Source organism: Anopheles funestus, chromosome 2RL (genome assembly GCF_943734845.2).
Source record: "Anopheles funestus chromosome 2RL, idAnoFuneDA-416_04, whole genome shotgun sequence".
Lineage (NCBI taxonomy): Eukaryota > Metazoa > Arthropoda > Insecta > Diptera > Culicidae > Anopheles > Anopheles funestus.
The window spans coordinates 67,577,462-67,595,119 of NC_064598.1; the positions used below are offsets into that span (position 1 = coordinate 67,577,462).

General features: G+C 43.3%; 4 protein-coding genes across 5 annotated transcripts; 3 read left to right on the forward strand and 1 right to left on the reverse strand.

Annotated features, from left to right (window-relative positions):
• Positions 1-1,950: 1,950 nt before the first annotated feature.
• On the reverse strand, positions 1,951-17,643 carry LOC125761978 (adenylate cyclase type 10-like). Of its 2 annotated transcripts, XM_049423612.1 has the most exons (21): positions 17,532-17,643; positions 17,364-17,458; positions 17,072-17,303; positions 9,358-9,783; positions 9,091-9,291; positions 8,805-9,024; positions 8,309-8,740; positions 7,960-8,239; positions 7,648-7,890; positions 7,271-7,539; positions 5,708-6,198; positions 5,238-5,378; positions 5,024-5,177; positions 4,830-4,959; positions 4,731-4,755; positions 4,374-4,639; positions 4,151-4,311; positions 3,806-4,083; positions 3,610-3,748; positions 2,780-3,545; positions 1,951-2,615 (listed from the first exon to the last, which is right to left on the reverse strand). In XM_049423612.1, exons 1-21 carry the CDS (start codon positions 17,542-17,544, stop codon positions 2,397-2,399), a joined length of 5,181 nt encoding a protein of 1,726 aa, XP_049279569.1. In that variant the 5' UTR covers positions 17,545-17,643; the 3' UTR covers positions 1,951-2,396. The 2 variants fall into 2 exon arrangements, with proteins under 2 accessions (XP_049279569.1, XP_049279568.1); XM_049423611.1 differs by having other exon boundaries at positions 7,648-8,239.
• Positions 10,979-13,266, forward strand: LOC125761998 (juvenile hormone epoxide hydrolase 2-like). Its single transcript, XM_049423650.1, has 3 exons — positions 10,979-11,069; positions 11,731-12,519; positions 12,589-13,266. The coding sequence occupies exons 2-3, from the start codon at positions 11,769-11,771 to the stop codon at positions 13,212-13,214; spliced, it is 1,377 nt and encodes a 458-aa protein (XP_049279607.1). The 5' UTR covers positions 10,979-11,069; positions 11,731-11,768; the 3' UTR covers positions 13,215-13,266.
• Positions 13,739-15,304, forward strand: LOC125761996 (juvenile hormone epoxide hydrolase 1-like). The gene is made up of 2 exons (XM_049423648.1): positions 13,739-14,562; positions 14,623-15,304. Exons 1-2 carry the CDS (start codon positions 13,806-13,808, stop codon positions 15,255-15,257), a joined length of 1,392 nt encoding a protein of 463 aa, XP_049279605.1. The 5' UTR covers positions 13,739-13,805; the 3' UTR covers positions 15,258-15,304.
• On the forward strand, positions 15,377-17,092 carry LOC125761997 (juvenile hormone epoxide hydrolase 1-like). Its single transcript, XM_049423649.1, has 2 exons — positions 15,377-16,329; positions 16,393-17,092. Exons 1-2 carry the CDS (start codon positions 15,573-15,575, stop codon positions 17,022-17,024), a joined length of 1,389 nt encoding a protein of 462 aa, XP_049279606.1. The 5' UTR covers positions 15,377-15,572; the 3' UTR covers positions 17,025-17,092.
• Positions 17,644-17,658: the final 15 nt, after the last annotated feature.

The following is a 17,658-nucleotide window of genomic DNA, read 5'->3' on the forward strand; positions in this document are numbered from 1 at the left end:
CAAAAGTAATTTTCTAGTCCTTGGATCAATTGAACCGAAACACGCGTGGTTTGTTTTGTAATAGAACATTGCCCAACAGTTCGCAAGCAGTGATCTTGATGTAGCTACTTTCCTTCAGATTAGGAATCATTTTCCTGGCACGTGGTACGAGTGAACTATGATCATGACTTTTTTGCACCTTCATAGACACGTCGTTTTGGATTTAATGACTGCAACAGAACTTAACTAAATCAATGTGTTGTTATACATTCATCTGTAACATTAGCACGTGTTGTATAATCGCAAGAATCAAGGTTGATAATGCATTACACCACACAGTCGGTTGATCAATAAACTTAATTTTGTTTCTATTGGATTGGAACCTTCTGATGCTACCAACCTTCCATTTCATCCATTCCAAAAAGACATACATCGGTCAGAGTAGTCGTTTGCACCGAAGCCGACAACAACCCTTTGGAGGCACGGTTTAATCTGGTTGCTGAATTATTTCCTCTCCAGTGTGCTCCATTCGTTCTGTACCACCTCCCCCTCCATAACAATGGCATCATGCAAGTCTTCCGCAAACAATGCACACAGCACACAACTTTCACGATCCGGATCACGAATGTACGATCCCGATCAACGCGAACGCGAGCCCCCTCATCTACCCGAGCTGGTACCACACATCGAAGGAGTAACTCATTCAGAAATCCTTGAATCCTTGATCAGACAACAGGCGCATTTAAATATATCAATGCAGCTTCGAATGGTGGTCGCGCACACGCGCGTACACTTCCTTCCGTTTTACTTCGATTGTGTTGCTGTTGTTATTCCCCAGTATGCTCTATTATTAAGGATTGGTTATATTTTTACGTAGGTTGTAAGACAGAGCGAGAGAAGGAGCGGAGAGAGTAAACTTTTCCTTTTTTTGTTATTGCCTGAGTTCACTCCAGTACCCAATCCGGCTCGTGAGTAGTATCCTTGGAATACTAAAACCCGTTGTGCCGCCGACCCTAGTTGTGTGTGGCGTGTAGGAGGAGGTGTTCCTTCCGCAGATAGGAGGAAAAGATGGTGGAGCTGCGGCGGCAAACGAACGGCAACTACTTTAGGACGCACTTGGCGCGTGCATGCGTACGTATGCATCCGGTTTGGTGACGATTCTAACTAATACAAACCGCATACTTATGAACTCGTGTTCAGCTATTCTAATTTGGTTGCGGTTGAGCGGCGTTGTTCGCCGTGATTTGCAGATGATGAAACAAGCACACACACATACTACCTACCTGTAAACTAGGCTAATCGTCCAATGGTCAACAAAAGGGTTGACTGCGGAAATGGGGACTTTCTAGAGGACAAGGACAAATGTACCTTACATATCTCGACGAAACATCATTGTGCTGGGCCACATGAACAGATCGCGAAGGGCCCAAATAGTCCAAGTGTAATTTATTCAACCTAGACTCCAATTCAATCACACATCCGGATGCCAAATCGATTTGTAAGCGTTGCCAACGGGCCAAAATCGTTCAAATATGTCAGTAACCAAGATTCCCGTCTGCGATATTTCACGTTGGATGGGATAAGCAAAAAAAAACAAGAGAAAAAAATAACACGTTGAGATCGCGGAAGGAGAGAAAGGAATAAGGGTCAGCTGGTCGGGTGAAAATGGATGCTGCTTTACAATTTTCAAAGTCAATATATACGCACTTAAACTTTGCGCGACACCTAAAGCGAGTTGCGTGCCGTATGGTTAATGCGCACGATGGAGAACCATTCCGGGAATCATGCGTAACGCATACTGACTGTTACGGGTACGGTGATGGTGAGGCTTTGGAACCGTGTTGGGTGGGAACTTGTTTGCATTTAATTATGATTCAACCACCCAATTGATGATAAACCAGAAGAGTTAGAGGATCATGCGGTTTTTGGGGGAACTAAGAGATGGCTACAAATAATTACACGAAACGGCAATAAACGAAGAAGAACGGTGCATATATAGTGGAGAATAAGGAAAGGAAACGAAATAAAAAACCCGAAACCAAAACCGGTGACTTGGTTGTCACTCATGAAAATTTATCAACACACCACTACTTCGCAATGCTGGAAGATGGGACGTCTAATTTCGGCTTCCGACGGTTTGGGAGAACCGTTACCAACACCAACGCCAACGGATACAACTCGTCCTCCGGTTCAGCTTTCATTCCCTGCCTCTCTGTTCCACCACTCAATCAGCTTAGCACCACACACGCATTGATAAAAATTCAAATTATTCTCCCACTCTTCTCTTTCGCGTCGGATACACACTCACATACGTAGCGATACCGGTCAGCATGCCGCTGGAACGCGGGGTGTCCTGATCCGGGCGACGGGAGCTGTTTCGGGCATGACATCTTCCGGACACCCAATTGCATATTCATTCATCGGAATCGAGCTCTTGGCAATGGCATTGAATAAGGATAGATTCGTTCGTGATTCATTATACAGCTCCCATAATCGTACAGCTGCTCGTTGCTGATGTCAAACAGTGAGCCGGCAGCGAAGCTCTGGTTTCGGCTCGCACCATCGATACGTTCACTTCCGGCAGCGTGATCCAGCCAGAAGGTTTCCAAAGCTGGCGGTAACTCACGGTGCCAAAACTGATGAGTGAATGTGGGAGAGGCCGGAAAAGAAAATAACACACAACAAAGGAATCGGAAATAATGGCAAAGAAAGAGGGAGAGAGAAAGGGAAGGGCTATAATAATACGTAACGGCGTTGCCTAAGACATTACGCCGCAGCCATGTCACATAACACTACAAACCTTGGCCGTGTGCTGGATATGATCGTGACAAAGATGATCGTTACGGCTCTGGGCTCGTTTGGCAGCAGTGGCCAACTGTCGGCAAACGTTTCCACCATCGGGGTCCACCACTTGCCGGTAGTAGATGCGCATCAGCTCGAACCGAGCCACATGATTCCGGTTGATGGAAAGCGCCTGTTCCACGCTGCCAAGCAACGTTTCGATGCTGGTCCGCATCCGCCGAATCTGTGCCGTATTACGCGCCTCTATGTGGTAGATCAGCGTTAGTACCATACCCTCCACGATGCGGATCGCCGTGTTAATATTGATCGTAGAATCGTGCACACTGAGCACAAAATTTTCACGCAACAGCACCAACCAGTTGTCTGCCGCTACCCAGGCACCGTAACGTACACACCAGAGCCACAGGTTGGCAAACAACCGAGCACTGGCAAAGCCGTTCCGTTGCGCAAGGAAGGATTCACGATTTTTGAAGTAAAAATTCTCACATCGTCGATACGACTCTATGCAACAGCTCGTATCGAGCAGAACGTCGAGACAAATCGCGTAATACCAGATTTGTCCGGTACGATATTGCTGATGGACGATAAGCTTCTGCAGCGTCCAAAGGGTTTGAACCGTTTCTCCGATACGTCGATTCGAAAGGAGCACTTCGCAAAGAATAGGAATGATGTCCCATTCGCAGGATTGATACTGAAGCCTGTCGTTTATGTGCAGAACTACCTTGCCAAGTTCGATCGATAGAATTTTCTTCGAACGTATGGTTCTAAAGTGGTTGATAAAACAGAACAATGCCATACACGTTGTGCAAACAGTTAAAAAGATCTTACTGGCAAAGGAAAAGAGCGGTATAATAACGAACTATTGCATCGAGATAGTCCGCATCGATCCGATGAACGTTTTCCGCCACTATCTGCAGTGAACGTTCCTGCATCCAAGCTGTCGTTTCGGAAAACCCAACATGATAGGCTGAAAGCAAAGAGGATGTTATTTGCACATGACTCTTTTCTCGGCGTAACCATTTACCTGTATGGAAAAAATTAGCCAACGACTTCACCAACACTGTGCTACTCTTCCGGTGGCGTAAGGCATGCTTCAGACCCCAGATGGCAGCTAAGGTTGCCCGATCCCAATCGCGTAACTTTACGAACAACTTATGCATACCATTGAAGCAGCTAGCAATTTGTGATACGATCAAGCTGTAGAAAAGACCTTTGGTGGTCGAGGTTTTACCCTTGTTGGCAGGATCAAGGTATTTTTTCACCTTTGTCATGTAATATCTGCTCTTCAATCTAACCAAAGAGCTTTCAAAGAAAAATGGAAAAATCATAATTAATATAGGAAAGAAGTAGGACTTCTTTGCAAGCTTACCGGTGACGAGGAAAACTCATCCCTAAAATTCGTGAGGCACGATAGTACAGTTCCAGTGCTCGCTCAAACTGTTCCAAACAATACTTTCCTTTTGCTTCTAACGTATACAGACGTCCCTTCAGGTACGTAACAAGGGCAACGTTTTCTCTTGTGTCAATTTGCTGTAAGAATCAATAATTTCTAACCATTTTTTATCACATCACATCACATGTTGGCTGCCTACCGTCATCAGTTTACTAGCATCCTCTAGAATAGAAATGGCTTTTGGAATGTTTGATAATTTAATGCAGATCCGTGCCCATTCAATATTAGCCTCAACACATTTCTCCAGCAAACCCGCACCTTTGCTGTGCAAGACTATCTCGCTGAACATGCTGTAAAGGATCATATTACAGTTGCAGGAGACAAAATTGTACGCCCCATAGCTGAGTACCGGTCCACGTCGCGCTGAACTACGGCGACGTCTAAAACAGTCGAATATCATTGATTCTGTGATAGTTGAAATTAAAATTAAAAAACAATAAATATGAAAAGCACATATAAACAAACTGCATTTGTAGCATTGTAAACAATATCTTACGCTGCGATGAGTACAAAGAAAATCGCTATAGAACCAAAAGAGAACAAACGATATTTAACGATTAAATAAGCGTATGGGGAACAAACAAAATACACTTACACTCGAACTGTACTGAAGTATCATTTCATTGGTTTCGGGTTCCTCTGATCTTTGGCAGCCAACCTGTACTTCGTATGTTTCCTCACAGCTCATTAAATTTTTAAACGGCACAGCTCCACATGAATTACACCTGCAAGTGTGACAGAAAATCAATCAGTGCAACATGGCCGAAATCGCCGTTAAAAATGACTTACTTTTTAGTTTCACTTTCAATAAATTCCAACGCATTGCTATGGTATTGCTTTTTCTGCTCCACTGTTACCAAATTATACACCGTGCTGTGGAACTCACTGGAATTGAATTTAGAGTACCCACAAACCGCGTATTTCGGCAGATCTTTGCAGCTTCCTGAAAAGAATAAAATAAATTTTGGACCTCATAATAATTCTCTTCGTCTAGAATACTTACTATCCACGTCCAGTGCAATGCAGGCGCACTCACCACGCCCCAGCCAGCTGCTGTTAACATTCTTCTGCGCCAACCGGAAACCTTCGCTAAAGTCTCCGATTGCGCACGATAGGATTTGAAGGTCAAACAGTTTCTTCATTGCTTTCCACAAGTGTTGCGAAACATGCGATGGAGATGTTGTGCGATAGCGTGAGGAAGAGATGGAAAAGATTTGGCAAAAAAAAAAACATTCACATGATAAAGTTAGGAAAATTTCGGGTACCCAAATCGATCAGCAATGGTAATTGATCGATCCATCGGTCGAATTTGTAGTCCGGATCTGTGTCTACTGCATCTGTATGCAGCGTGCTAGACGAATTGCAAACGAGTGTATCGCTCTTGTACCAGTAAAACTTGTCTCCCTTGTATCTTGCACAACTTCCGCGAATGTACGCCTGCGAAATAAGCGTAAACTGTAACATCATACTTACCGATTGCTACATCCCATTCACTCTCCATTGCCATCGTGTACATTAGTGAGGCGCGTAGAAACTTTTGCCCCAAAAAGGCAGCACATTTGCATACGAGCTGCTCGAAGGCGGACAGCGAATCGTACAGCATCAGATGAAACGCTTCTAAATTGCGGGAGGTGTAGTAATCCTTCGTGTCGACCGTATCCGTCAGGTACGCAACGTCTACGATCTTGTTGAACAGTGATGGTGTCTGATCGCCAGGATAGAGCAACGGGTCGCCAATATCGAACGACGATTCGAACAGTCGCCAGTCGGAGAGGCTTGGCCGCAGTGTGGAACTGGACTTGATACTGTCCCGCTGCAGGAACGAAGAGTCGCAGAATACATAGCCTTCCGTCTGGGCTTCGCAGAAACCCATACGCTTTACACGCAGAATACCGCTCTGACGTAAGCAAAGAAGAAATGTGTTTATCCATCCCGGATTCCCGTTGCTCATGGTGTGCAACAACCTAATTAGAAGTAGAAGATTCTTTATGTACCATTTCTTGAAGATGGGATAACACTATATACAGAAGAAAAAGGTTATATCATAAAATCACACATCAAAACCAGTCTTACATGACTGCATCTGTTTTCCAAACCATATGTCCATGTAATGCTCTTACGCACATCTCGGATTTCCTGATCCTATTGCACAACACAAATCATATTGACAGCTGTTAGCTTTCTTTTCCTTGTTGAACATGCGTTTCTTACATCAGAACAAAAAAGACCCTGTTACCCGCATCAATACTGTCCCTTTTTTCCCTATGCATATTGCTGCGAAAACAAAAGCTGTATCTCATTTGCCTAAACTATAACTGTACCTAGTTATTACCACTTTGTTACCAGATCGATTCTATGTTAATAACAAAAACGGTGCTTTGCCAAGTTCGATCACCAAGTGCGCTTTCAGTCTCGCTTAATATATGCCACAGAATAACGGCGACGGTTGCACTTTGTTATGAATCGTCTACCACTGAAATCAAGACTTGGCTGAGACTTGGCTTGGATTGAGACTTGGCCAAATTGAGCTAGTTTTCTAGCGCAAATGTTATGTGAGGATGTTAGATGCCATAAGACCGAGCATCCTGATCGGTCCGATGGTGACGAAACAAGCGCTTCTATCGATGCACCGCATCCCTTTTTAATTGCGTGCAAATCTATGCGTTCACGTTCGCGCTCAATAACTAATCCTCCGCTCCCTGCCAATCAGACCGTGCAGTTTTGTATGCCTACCTCCTGCTATGCTGTCCCTACACTGAACAGAAACAGAAGGTAAATAGGCGATTATAAAACAAGCCAACAGTATACACTGTTTTGAATCGTCACGTGCGGCGTGACCGCAGCACATGGGCGAATTGCTGTCCAGCTGTTGATCCAGAAACACGATTCGAAACAAAAACAAATAATTTTCAAATACCTCCTTACTCAACGAGCCCGCAGTCGACACGTGATACTCGTCCCCATTCAAACGCGATCAAACCCGGTTAGCATCATGCTCACCCCCGCTCACAACCTTTGCAAGACACGTTTACATACCTTTCCAGATCCAACGGAATAGCATTAACGTTCAGAAATTGGCAAGCGACTGCTTTGTGTAGCAATGTTTCTATGGGAGGCAGCTTTACCTGGCACACATTGGGACGGTCCAGAACGCGAACACGTACCGGATTTAATCGCTTCTGATAGCCCACCGTTAGCACTGTAATGATCTGTGGCATTTCCCAGATGACGTCAAATAGATCGAATGATTCGTCGTCTATAAACTCAGCATCATCGATGATCAGCACCCAAAGATTTTGAAAAGTCTAAACATGTTAAGATGCAAAAGAATGCGAGTTAAAATTCGAAAATGGGGATATGCGCCCGATAGGTATGCAATGTGCAATACATGACTAACGCGTAACGCTACCAACCTTTTGGCAGAGGAACCGGAACAATTCTTTTCTAGCAGATTCTTTCTCTGTTTGGTTCAAACTGGCAGTTGCCTGAGTTTCATTAAAATTCGTGCCAAGAATGTCGTTTAAAAGCGACACGTGCTGTTCCATTTTATGCTCCCGCAGGTACAACTTCATGCGGTTTTGCCTCGTCACAGTCGTTATTGTTTCGGTGAATCCGAGCGGTCGGGAAATGCATAGACTAGCCGCGGAATATGGTTTCTGGCGAGCAAAAGAAGTTTCGTAAAATAATAATACATCGGACTTACAACTTACAACGCATTCGCTTACCTTTGAATCCTTTAAGCTGAGAGAAAAGCATAACGAGCTTATGTGTTTGTTGCGTAGCGCAATGTAGAAAAACTCATTCACTAGACGAGTTTTACCCATCTGCGCTTCGCCGCGTATTAACAGACAATTTTGAATCCACTGATCGTTTGGAAAATCGGTCCGGGTGCATTGTTGGACAATCACCATACAATCTTCGATCATTTCCTGAAAAATTTCAACGAACTGGTCTCGATCGACTAAGGGATAGTTGTATACCATCGGTTTTAGTAATTCGCGTTCCCTGTGAAAATGGATGCATTTTACTTCATTGCGCTTAAAAGTAAGCGGGCTTTTCATCAACAAAACTTACGCAATGAATTCCTTGAACTCGTAGATTGGCCCTACGTTGTGCAATCCTTTCAATTGGATTGCATCTTGTAGAGTGAAATGGGCAGGATCTAGTTTACTCATCATGAACGTGCTCTTGTCGCATGTTACCTTATGCGGATAAGCCATCATTAAGCGGGCCGCTTTGTTAACGTGAACTCCAATCGCAGAATATTCACGCCGTACTGTGTGTCCCACGATGCCACAATACGCAATACCAGTCGTAATGCCGATCGAAGCAGAAATTATCGAGGGATTTTTTGCATACGTTTCCTGTATTTCACACGCACAGTGCAACGCGATTTGGCTATCCATTTCATGCTTCTGGCCGCGCAATCCGAAAATAATTAGAAACATTACATCCTTGTCGAATAGTGAAAGTTTGTTTACAATTCCTTCATGTCCTTCAACAATTCTAAAATTAAGACAATAATATGTTTAATCACTAAAAACACACATTTAAGCTGACGGTGTTGTACTTGCAAACGGTGGTAAAAATGGAATTAATTTCCTCGATCATTGCAACAACTTCGCGTGGTTTTAAAACGATGTTTAAAAATACCGTCACAATTTGACGCATTTCGGTCAACAACTCAAGCGGTTCATTGTTTTCCACCGCGTTCAGGATGGGTTTAATGAGGAACTTTTGCAATGACGATGATACAACGTGTGGCGTTACATATTTAAGACGAGGACGAACTGAAATAAAAAAAATAAAAGCATTGAGTGCGACATCTTCAAACTTTGCAATTATGTAAAGCTTACTGGCAAGCATTTCGCTGTCAATTTTGATTGCATCGTCCTGCTCTAAAGGATCTTCGCCTTCCTGATCCTCCCGGTAGGATGCTTCGACAAAATTTAATCTTTTCGTTGACCGCCAATAGCTGGTAAATCCTTTAATTTTAAGATGCATCCTGTCCGCACACGATTCCCAAACATACTCGTTGTCGTGAATATAGCTCCATGCTGGAAATTTAATACAAATAAGATTATATTATTGCAGCGTGTCTTTCAACGGGGCAAGCTTCTCACCATAGTACGTTACGATAATATCACCCGCCAGTGCCATCCGTTCCGCCAGTTTCACTTTCCATACCGGCTGTCCAGCAACAACGTAATGAGAAAAGGATCTATCTCCCACGAGCGAAAAGTGTACCTCACCGGCCGAAATAGCGATCTTGATCCGTAACGTAACACCGACGTCGGTTTTGTAGCGTCCGTAGGAAAGCTGTATAACAATTGCCGTGTCGATCGCCCTGTGAATCGCATCCGGTAAGGATACGGAAGAGTTTGCCTTGAACTGCACCAGGATGGCATCACCGGAGAATTTCAGTATGTCTCCGCCATGGCCTAATATTTCATGCACGATTCCGCCAAGGTAGGTGTTTAAGACTTGCGATAATTTGGAAGCTCCACCATTTTCAGGATTGTTATATAATTCAGAAAGGTCGGTAAAACCTGGAAATTAACAACAGAAAACGTTACACATAAGAGTTTTTTTTCTAAATTATTTCCGTATGTTGACGCCTCTGTTCAGGAGACTGACTGGTGACTGGTTCTCATATGGTGTTAAGGAGGATCGTGTACGCGTCTGGAAATAAGAAACTCAGCACGATATAGACATTTTTTTTAAAAGAGGTAATGGAGTACCTAGCTAATACAAAGACTTGCTATAGCCTAGGATCAATGATCTATATATTATGCAGCGCAGTTGAACCATGAAGATGATACTGTCAGAAGGATGGTTTCGAACAACTGGACGAGAAAAATCGGATCAAAAGTACAATTTCTTCTAATGGGTATAGACTAATGTTCAGTACGATTGTACCGATTTTTTTTTCCACCAAATCAATTTTTTGTTTGGCTTATAAAAATAATGACTTGCTGTTCTCTTTAGTTTGCCATTACGCATAGAACGTGGGGTGAGTAGATCAGATATTCTGATATTGGCGAAGGCCACAACATAGGAATTAGGACTGGAATCAAGCCGTATCGTGAATATGTGTCGTCTCGATCAACACAAGACAGGGCAGGGCAAACGAAAAAAGATCCAAAAAGAACGAACGAACGGCTAAGCTAAGAAAAAAACAAATTTTGTACGATTACACACCGTACCCCAATGCAACAGTATTAGTGTAACCAGGGAATGACTTGTGCAAAAACAGGTGCGATAAGTTTTTTTTATGTTTTTGAGTTTCATTTTTCGTAATAAAAATAAACATCTTAGACGTTTATCAACCTGATTCTTCTTCCCATGCAACGATTGTTCATCCAATTTGCATAATGTTAACGTACGTGTATCATTTGCGGGAACAAATTAATCTTCCATGCCGAACCTGTAGGTGTGTTGGTTTAATACCGGCCCTTTGTTTATGGTAGGTGAAAGGGCAAGTTTTCTCTGCAAAAAATAATCGAATGTAAAATATTGTAAAAACTATAATAAATACATATTTTGGGATAAATTATGTATGGAATTGCTTGAAAGCATTATTGCTATTATTAATAAATAAAATCATAAACACAAACATATTATAATATCACAGATGAACCATTAATCCTGCCCAATTCTGACTTGCTGGGAAAATGTTGCGATTTTTTTACTAATGCATGTTTTTTTAATTTATTCCACATATTCCCAAACCGTATGTAGGACAACTGTTCGATCAACCCACACGCATTTTTCTAAAGCCGGCAGACGTATAAGCAACGAACCGCATTCTTACTACCACTTCGCAGTTGGAACGGTAAGCATTGGGTTCTGGGGTTTCGCGCTTCTTTTTATTCGCTATCGATAGAAAAATACGGTCGTTATCGCTGGTCAAATTGCCTCTTGGCAATGCTATGTTCAGTGACGATTTATTTTACATTATTCTCCGTTGGACGTTTGAGAAATCGATTTGGAACGAAATTCCGTGGTTACGCTGCCAGCAAAATGACCGTTGTCAAGGCCAATGCCATCGGCAAACTTCAGTTACCATATCATCAATAAGTGAAGTGTGAAAAAAATCCCCCATCGTTGTGTATTTTATTTGTTTGTTTCCCCCGTCTTTGGTAAATCACGGTAAATGCTGAGTCATACCGTAAATGAAATCATTTTCGAAGATCCAAACAATTTGTTGCTCAATGATCGTTCTACAATTGTGTTATGGACAACTTCATTACTGTATTGGGAAGTGTGCCATTACATAATATGCACAATGATTTAAATGGTGTTGCATGTTGTGTGTGCATCAAGCAATGTCACCATGATCGCCATTATAATCAGCATTATCATTTGTCGCTTATCGCTTTTCCACCTTGGTCGAAGCGCACGCTGGCTTATCGGAGCGTCTTATCCACGAACGGGTCAAAGGCGGTATATGTCGCGTGCTGGTTTCTACAGCTATCCATTTAACATCATTTCAGGTTAAAGATCCCTCAGTTCGAGTCCAGTTTCGTTCAAGATGGGTTTCATGACGAGAGTTGTATTCGTGGTGATATCCCTAACTGTTGCCGTGGTATTGAAGCAATACCGTGGACTGAGTGCCCCACTGCCTGTTCCTGAACTCAACCTCAAACAATATTGGGGCCCGGGCGATGTGAAACAGTACAAAGAGGATACCAGCATTAAACCGTTTAAGGTGTCGTACGATGCACCCGTGATCGAGAAGCTTCGCACAAAATTGACCGATGGTCCCACGTTTACGCCACCGCTGGAAGGAGTCGCGTTCGAGTATGGATTCAACACCAACCGACTGAAGGATATTATCAAGTACTGGCGCACGACGTACCTGGACAAATGGAGCGAGCGGGAGAAATTTTTCAACAAATTTCCGCACTTCCATACACAAATTCAAGGGCTCAACATTCACTTCATCCACGTAAAACCGAAAGTACCAGCCGGTACTAAGGTGCTACCATTGCTCCTGCTTCATGGTTGGCCCGGCTCAGTTCGCGAGTTCTACGACATTATTCCGATGCTGACGACCAAGTCTAACGACAAGGACTTTGTGTTCGAAGTGATTGTACCGAGTCTGCCCGGATACGGCTGGTCACAGGCAAGCGCCAAAAAGGGTCTCAGTCCCTCCGAGGTGGCAATCGTGATGAAAAATCTTATGAGCCGTGTTGGGTTCGAAAAGTTCTACATCCAGGGTGGTGATTGGGGATCTTTGATCGGAAATTATATTGCCACCTTCTTCCAGAGTAATGTGCTCGGTAAATGATCAAGCCGAATGTTGGTAGCAAGGATCACATGACTCATCTACTGATTATTTCTCTTTGTAGGTGTACATCTTAACATGTGCTCCATCAATACCCCGATGTCCTATCCCAAAATGTTCCTGGCTTCTCTGCGTCCATCTCTGTTTGTTGATGAACAGCACACGGATTATTACTTCCCACTCGGCAGTAAATTTGCCAACATTATTGAAGAGACCGGTTACATGCACATTCAGGCAACGAAACCAGACACCATTGGCACGGCACTGCAGGGCAACCCGGTCGGTCTTGCCGCTTATATTATTGAGAAATTCTCCACCTGGACCAATCCAGCCTACCGCAATCTGGCAGACGGTGGGCTAGAAAAATATTTCACTTTGGATGCGTTGTTGGACAACGTGATGATCTATTATCTGACCAACAGCATCACCACATCGCAGCGTATTTATGCGGAAGCATTTGCATCCGACGAGCTGAAGAAGGAAATTGATCGCATACAGACGGATGTTCCGGCTGCATGTGCAAAGTTCCGGTACGAGCTCATGCAACAAATCGATTGGATATTGAAGGATCACTTTACCAATCTGGTACAAAGCAATCATTTCGATGATGGTGGCCACTTTGCGGCTATGCAACTGCCGGAGGTGTTGTACAAAGATTTCGTTACGTTTATTGCCAAGATTCAGAAATGAGTAAAAATGAGCCGAAATGTACATACAATAAACTTGCTTTAGACGGGGATAATTGTTTTTTTTTTTTATTTAAACAATAAAGTTATCTTTTCTCTACTGCTGTACTGTAAAAAGCGAAAATCGAGCACCAACAAATACGAAAGAAAATGGGGTTAAAACGGAGGAGGTGTTTACTCAGTGATTCAATACGCTGATAAAAAATTCTTATCTTTCTGCTAATACAAACAAGAAACAATCAATGAGCAAAGGTTACACTATGGACGAGTATCGATATCAAGAAGTGGACAAAATGGTACCGTGCTCAGTAGCATAAGAGTGGGTCATTCAAGTCTCTCATTAATGAATGTGCATTAGGAGAAGGTAGTTGATAGAAAAATTAAAATATTGTATTAGCGGCCAATTCGTTTCAATTGATTCCTCCCATAGTAAGTTCAGCAAGGTTCAATTAACTAATACAACTTCTCTCACTCTTATCTCAACACACCCCTTAACGATGACGATGCGTTATTTAGTCGCGCAAATAGAACTCCATTCCGATAGTTGAGAACGCAACGGGAACATTGGAGAAAGAGCACCAGTGCCATTCGAGCAATGGGTCTTGGGACACAGTTTCTTTGTCTGTTTGTCGGATGTATCAGTTTGACGGGATATCAATACTATCGTGAGATTACTACACCTTTACCGGTGCCAACGGTTAAATTCGATGAATATTGGGGACCTGGAGATGCCGCCTTTTATCAAGGAAACACTTCAATACGGCCGTTCAAAATTTCCTACAACACATCAGTGATACAGAAGCTGATCCGACAGTTAACAGATGTGCCTCATCTAGCAGCTCCACTCGAAGGTGCCGGTGCGTTCGAGTACGGGTTTAATAGTGATCGTTTGCAAGAGATCATTCATTATTGGCGCGAACAATACCTTCCAAAGTGGAGTACCGAGCGTGAACCGTATCTGAACCGCTACCCGCATTTCAAAACACAAATTCAAGGCTTGGACATTCACTACATCCATATACGACCGAATGCCGATCAACAGAAAACAGTAATTCCTTTGCTACTTCTGCACGGTTGGCCTGGGTCGGTCAGAGAGTTTTATGACATAATTCCCCTGCTTACTAGTTCCTCCCATGAGAAGGATTTCACTTTCGAAGTGATCGTACCGAGCTTGCCCGGTTTCGGATGGTCACAGGGCAGTGCAAAGGTAGGATTGGGTGGTCAAAAGATGGCGATCATCATGAAGAATCTCATGGAACGCATAGGCCACAAGCGGTTCTTCGTGCATGGAGGTGATTGGGGAGCACTCATTACAGACGTGATGGGGACATACTTTTCGAAGAACGTACTCGGTAAGATTTGGAACGCGCAAGGCATGATGACTCTTCTAAAGAATATAATCTTCCACCTAGGTATACATCAGTCTGGCTGTGGCGTAATCGGTACACTGGCGACATTAAAAACCATGATCGCTAGCTTTTTCCCTTGGGTATTTATAGAGGAACGGCACATTGGATACTATTTCCCCCTGCAATCTTACTTCAAGGAAATACTGCTTGAGTCCGGTTACATGCACATTCAGGCTACAAAACCGGACACAATCGGTACGGTTCTAGTTGGTAATCCGGTTGGATTAGCGGCCTATATTCTGGAGAAGTTTTCCACACAAACAAACCGCGCCTTCCGTATGCTTCCGGACGGTGGTCTTGAAAGGGCTTTCAATCTCGATGCTCTGCTGGATAACGTTATGATATACTATTTGACTGATAGCATTACTACATCGCAAAGAATTTATATGGAAGCATTTAGCAAGCGTGAACTGTTTGCCGGTGAGCTGGAACGAATTCCCAACATGGTACCGACGGCGTGTGCGAAATTTAAGCACGATGTACTACACACAATTGACTGGGCTTTGAGGGGCCACTATACGAATCTTGTACAGAGCAATCATTTCGATGAAGGTGGTCATTTTTCGGTAATGCAGTTACCCGAAGTGGTATATCGCGATTTAGTACAGTTCGTTGGAAAGGTGTTGAAGACAAGCTGAGATCATTTTTTTAAATGTTACACACCAAATAAATTTCTACGAACATATCATGTTTGAATTAAAATTTAATTATACAATATGATTCGAAAAACATTCTATTCTGCATATAGAAATAACGTTCCTGCTACAACCTATGAAGGGAAACTTTAGATTGGAAATCCCTCACTTATACTGCTTCACATTATCAATACGATCCACAAAAACGGTTTTTTATCACCTTCCAAGTGATAAGACGATAAGACGAAACGAAACTGTGTTTGGGTGCCGAATTTGGTTGAACTCAGTAGCATTTTGGGTTGCTTGCATTTAGCGGCAATGGGTCTTGTAGCACGTGCCGGTTTAGTTCTGCTTGGTATATTTATCGCGCTTTGCTATAGGCTCTACGATCAATTGTCCGAGACGCCACGTGTACCGAACAATATCGAATTTTTCGAGTACTGGGGTCCGGAGGGTGGTGATCCGTACGGGGACAGTTTGGAGGTAGTACCGTTTAACGTATCGTATCCACCGGAAATAATTGAACGATTGCGAAAACAATTATACGATGGTCCATCGCTAACCGTCCCACTCGAAGAGACCGCATTTCAGTACGGATTCAATAGTGATCGTTTGCAGGAAATCGTTCAGTACTGGCGTACCGACTATTTGGACCGCTGGGATGAACGGGAAGCGTACTTAAATCGGTTTACGCACTTCAAAACCCAAATTCAGGGACTGGACATACACTTCATACGCGACAAATCCGATACGGTCATCAATCCGAAGCGAATCGTACCGTTGCTGATGCTGCACGGTTGGCCCGGATCAGTGCGTGAGTTCTACGATGTTATTCCAATGCTAAGCAATCGGACAAGCGACAAAGAATACGTTTTCGATGTGATTGTACCGAGTTTGCCCGGGTACGGGTGGTCCCAGGGATCAACGAAACCGGGTCTGAGTGCGTCCAAAGTGGCGGTCATTATGAAAAATTTGATGGCACGGTTAGGATACAGAAGGTTTTACATCCAGGGCGGAGATTGGGGTGCCATTATAGGGAACTTGATGGCCGTTCTGTTTGAGAAGGACATTTTGGGTAAGTAGACTGTAAAAACCGAGATGTGCCAAGATATCGTTTCCAAATCAAGTTTCATTCCAGGTGTTCATCTCAATATGTGTATGGCAAGTCAAAGCCCTCTTACCATTGGTAAAATGGTCGTGTCGAGCCTGGTACCGAGTTATTTCATTGAAAAACAGCTTATCGAATTTTACCATCCTACGTGGCCAAAAATTGTGGAGTTAATTCTTGAGGGAGGCTATATGCATCTACAGGCTACCAAACCAGATACGATCGGTGCAGTACTTCAAAACAACCCAATAGGACTAGCGGCTTACATACTGGAAAAGTTTTCCACGTGGACCGACCCCTCCAACCGGGATCTGAAAGATGGTGGTCTTGAACGACACTTTTCGCTTGACGCTCTGCTAGATAACGTGATGATCTATTACCTTACCAATAGTATAACAACTTCCCAAAGATTGTACGCAGAATCGTTCAGTGCGGCAGAACTGGCGCTGGAGTACGAAAACATTCCTACCAACGTTCCAGCGGCATGTGCGAAATTTCGCCATGAACTGTTCCAATATCCAGATTGGATTCTGAAGGAACATTTTACCAACTTAATGCAGAGCAATCACTACAGCAACGGAGGCCATTTTGCCGCGTTGCAACTCCCGGATGTGCTGTACAAGGATATCGTTCAATTCGTGAACAGACTTTACGTGCGTTGAAGTTGAAGGGGTGATATGTGGTTAATAAAAACTAAAACATTGCTTACCGGAAACATCGACAAACATAATCGCGGTCATAAATTTGGTAGTTTTGTAGTCATCCGGGCTGTAAAGCACCTCGTCCGGTACCATCGAACTTATCACCTTCGTTTTGAACTCCTGGTGAGATTTATTTAGCTTTCCTATAATGTTCTCGTACAGGTTGGATGGCATCTGGTTCCATAGGAACTGATACAGGAAGCTGAACCGCTCGGGAAGGTACTTTTTCAGATTCTTTTTCTGTCGAAAGAAACCGAACGGAGTGAAACACTTTCTTTATTAAGCGTATCAGCACCTTACCCCTTTCAGTCGATTTCGACATCTTGAAATAAACAGTTCCTTGTCCACTGCTCTCTTCAGCCGGGCCGATCCGACATCCACTATGGACGAAGGCACTGCAAATAGCCAAAATATTCTTATTTATAGATATGAGATTTCTTGGAAAACAGAAGAACGGATTAGCCTTACTTAATTCCAACATTGCGGTCCAGTTCGCAATTTGCACGATATTGCTTGGATAAGAGGCAACGAAACACGAGATGTGGAGGAAATTATCACAAAGAAAACTAGATGCATATACTTTGTGTACTTTGTG

Coding starts and splice junctions, on each gene's coding strand:
- LOC125761998 (XM_049423650.1), top strand. CDS start 11,769: ATGGGTTTCATGACGAGAGTTGTATTCGTGGTGATATCCCTAACTGTT. Junction 12,520..12,588: donor CTTCCAGAGTAATGTGCTCG/GTAAATGATCAA, acceptor TTCTCTTTGTAG/GTGTACATCTTAACATGTGC.
- LOC125761996 (XM_049423648.1), top strand. CDS start 13,806: ATGGGTCTTGGGACACAGTTTCTTTGTCTGTTTGTCGGATGTATCAGT. Junction 14,563..14,622: donor CTTTTCGAAGAACGTACTCG/GTAAGATTTGGA, acceptor TCTTCCACCTAG/GTATACATCAGTCTGGCTGT.
- LOC125761997 (XM_049423649.1), top strand. CDS start 15,573: ATGGGTCTTGTAGCACGTGCCGGTTTAGTTCTGCTTGGTATATTTATC. Junction 16,330..16,392: donor GTTTGAGAAGGACATTTTGG/GTAAGTAGACTG, acceptor GTTTCATTCCAG/GTGTTCATCTCAATATGTGT.
- LOC125761978 (XM_049423611.1), bottom strand. Junction 6,199..7,270: donor ATTCCGTTGGATCTGGAAAG/GTATGTAAACGT, acceptor ACTTCTAATTAG/GTTGTTGCACACCATGAGCA. Junction 3,546..3,609: donor ACCGCTCTTTTCCTTTGCCA/GTAAGATCTTTT, acceptor CAACCACTTTAG/AACCATACGTTCGAAGAAAA.